Raw genomic sequence first — 2,008 nt, 5'->3', positions numbered from 1 at the left:
ATATATACATATATATTGTTATGAAATATAATGCAGAACAGAGTTCTACAAAACAATGAAGAATCATATACTATATGATTATCTATAACCAGTAACTATATTTAATCCCGTTTTTCTCTGCGCACTTCACTCATTCGCCTCAGGTATCACATGTATGGATCGAACGTAGGTGGTCTACGTGTGTTGCGGACGCGCCTGGTGACGGATGAGAAATCTATCGTGTGGGAAGCGTGGGGTGATAAAGGAAACCAGTGGAACTTCGCTAACATCACAATCAACACGGCCTCTTCTGCAGCTGAGGTATTTGCTCGCTAGAAATGTATTCAATCGCTCCTCTGTCTGAAATTCAGCGGAAATGCAAAATTATCAAATGTAATTATATTAAAAAAATGCTAAATGTTGTTATACAATAATGATGAGGCGAATGGGATCCTACGCGCAAGTTTTAATTCACACGTAGTAGGTAAACGAGGTTAATGTTGGTGTTTGCTGCACATCACACCATTCATCTAGATCATGATCGAAGGCCTAAAGGGTAGCGGCAACTTAGGAGACATCGCCATTGATGATTTGCTTACAACGTCGGGCTCATGCCATTCGGGTAAGTGCAAGAAGCGCCATCTCGTGACACATATATTGACCGTACCATGATAACAGGCAAGCACAGACTGAATCCACATCCAAGAGACTGTGGCTTGGTAGCGCCGCACCTCATTCCCCGCCGGTCATGGCTTTCCAGCCTTTTCAGCTCCACTCCGACAATCAACCCTTCGCCGACCGAAATGAGTTCTTATTTGCAGTTTACGTATTTTAGTAATGCCCTAAAACAATTACCATGGTAATGCCGATGTAGACCCGATAGGCCTTTAGATAAGAGCCTATTTAATAGGCAAAAAAAGGAAGCACAACACAGCTACCCAGCCACGTCGGCTAGAGTTACTTCTGTAGCCAGCGGTGTATAGGTGCGGCGCGGGCGGGCTCGTTCAAATTTGTATGACGGGGCTAAGCGCCACCTATATAGAATGCGTAAAAAATAGTTCTGAAGTGCTGGGCCCAAGCCGCCACATATATAGTATTGTAATGACGCGGGGCCTAAGGCCCAGCTTATATGAGTTATTAGCTAATAATAAGAATAGTGTATGCATGGCGACAAGGACGCACATTTTAGTATTTGTATGGACGCCGGGGGATTAAGGCCAGACACCTATGTAGAAGTGTAATTATTTAGCTGCAATATATGGTGGGCGGCCAAGCCACATATATAGTACTTGTCAGATGACGGATGGCCTAATGACATTCATATATTAGTATTGGTAGTAATAGCTGTATTGCTGGCCAGCCCACAAGGCCATATATATGAGTATGTGTAGAAGCCGGGACCCAAAGCCCTCCCTATAATAGCTAGGGTGCGTAAGGGGACCCAGGGCCCTGCTTGTGACGCCCTTATTACCCCGACCTCCACGCAAACAGAAACCAGTAGCCCGGAATCACTCTGCACAATGGTATATTGCGCCAGCGGTGCCCCTAGGCCCCCTCGGTCCTGGCCGCAGTTAAGCGTCAAAGCTTGCGATGCTGGATATCTGTCCCTGCATTGACGCAGCCAGGGACGTCTTACTATTGCCATGTATTCCTCCATATTTCTTAAAATGATCGTAACTGATGGAATATTATATCATATAATCTATGCCAGAATAAGTACTCTTCACTTTAAATCGCATAAACTTAGCCCAAAATACCGACCTCTCTCTCGCGAGCATATTGCGCATGCGCGCGCACCGTTTAAGCGCTGCAGTGCTGTCTGCGGGCAAAGTCATCTAACTATAGCTTGCTAAAGGCGGAAAGGGGATGGGAGGACTGGGCAAAGGCGCAGGGAAGGATAGCTGGAGGTGTAGAAGGACAGAAGGAGGCTGCAGCGAAGAACAGGGGAAGGCAAGCGCGGATAAGCGACGCTGATTGTTTCAGTTTTAGAAGTTAGTGTTGTGTGTTGATTTCGCTAGCGGCGTTCTTT

General features: G+C 46.0%; 1 protein-coding gene across 1 annotated transcript in view; it reads left to right on the top strand.

Annotated features, from left to right (window-relative positions):
• LOC106820905 (MAM and LDL-receptor class A domain-containing protein 1-like) overlaps positions 1-2,008 on the top strand; it is a 35,484-nt gene that overhangs the window by 5,180 nt on the left and 28,296 nt on the right. The window contains exons 6-7 of the mRNA XM_014825505.1: positions 170-300; positions 514-601. Coding sequence (XP_014680991.1) covers positions 170-300; positions 514-601 — 219 coding nt within the window. The remainder of the gene's footprint in view (positions 1-169; positions 301-513; positions 602-2,008) is intronic.

The sequence above is a fragment of the Priapulus caudatus genome, unplaced genomic scaffold, assembly GCF_000485595.1.
Source record: "Priapulus caudatus unplaced genomic scaffold, Priapulus_caudatus-5.0.1 Scaffold52, whole genome shotgun sequence".
NCBI lineage: Eukaryota > Metazoa > Priapulida > Priapulimorpha > Priapulimorphida > Priapulidae > Priapulus > Priapulus caudatus.
This window is presented reverse-complemented; position numbering and strand designations above follow the sequence as displayed.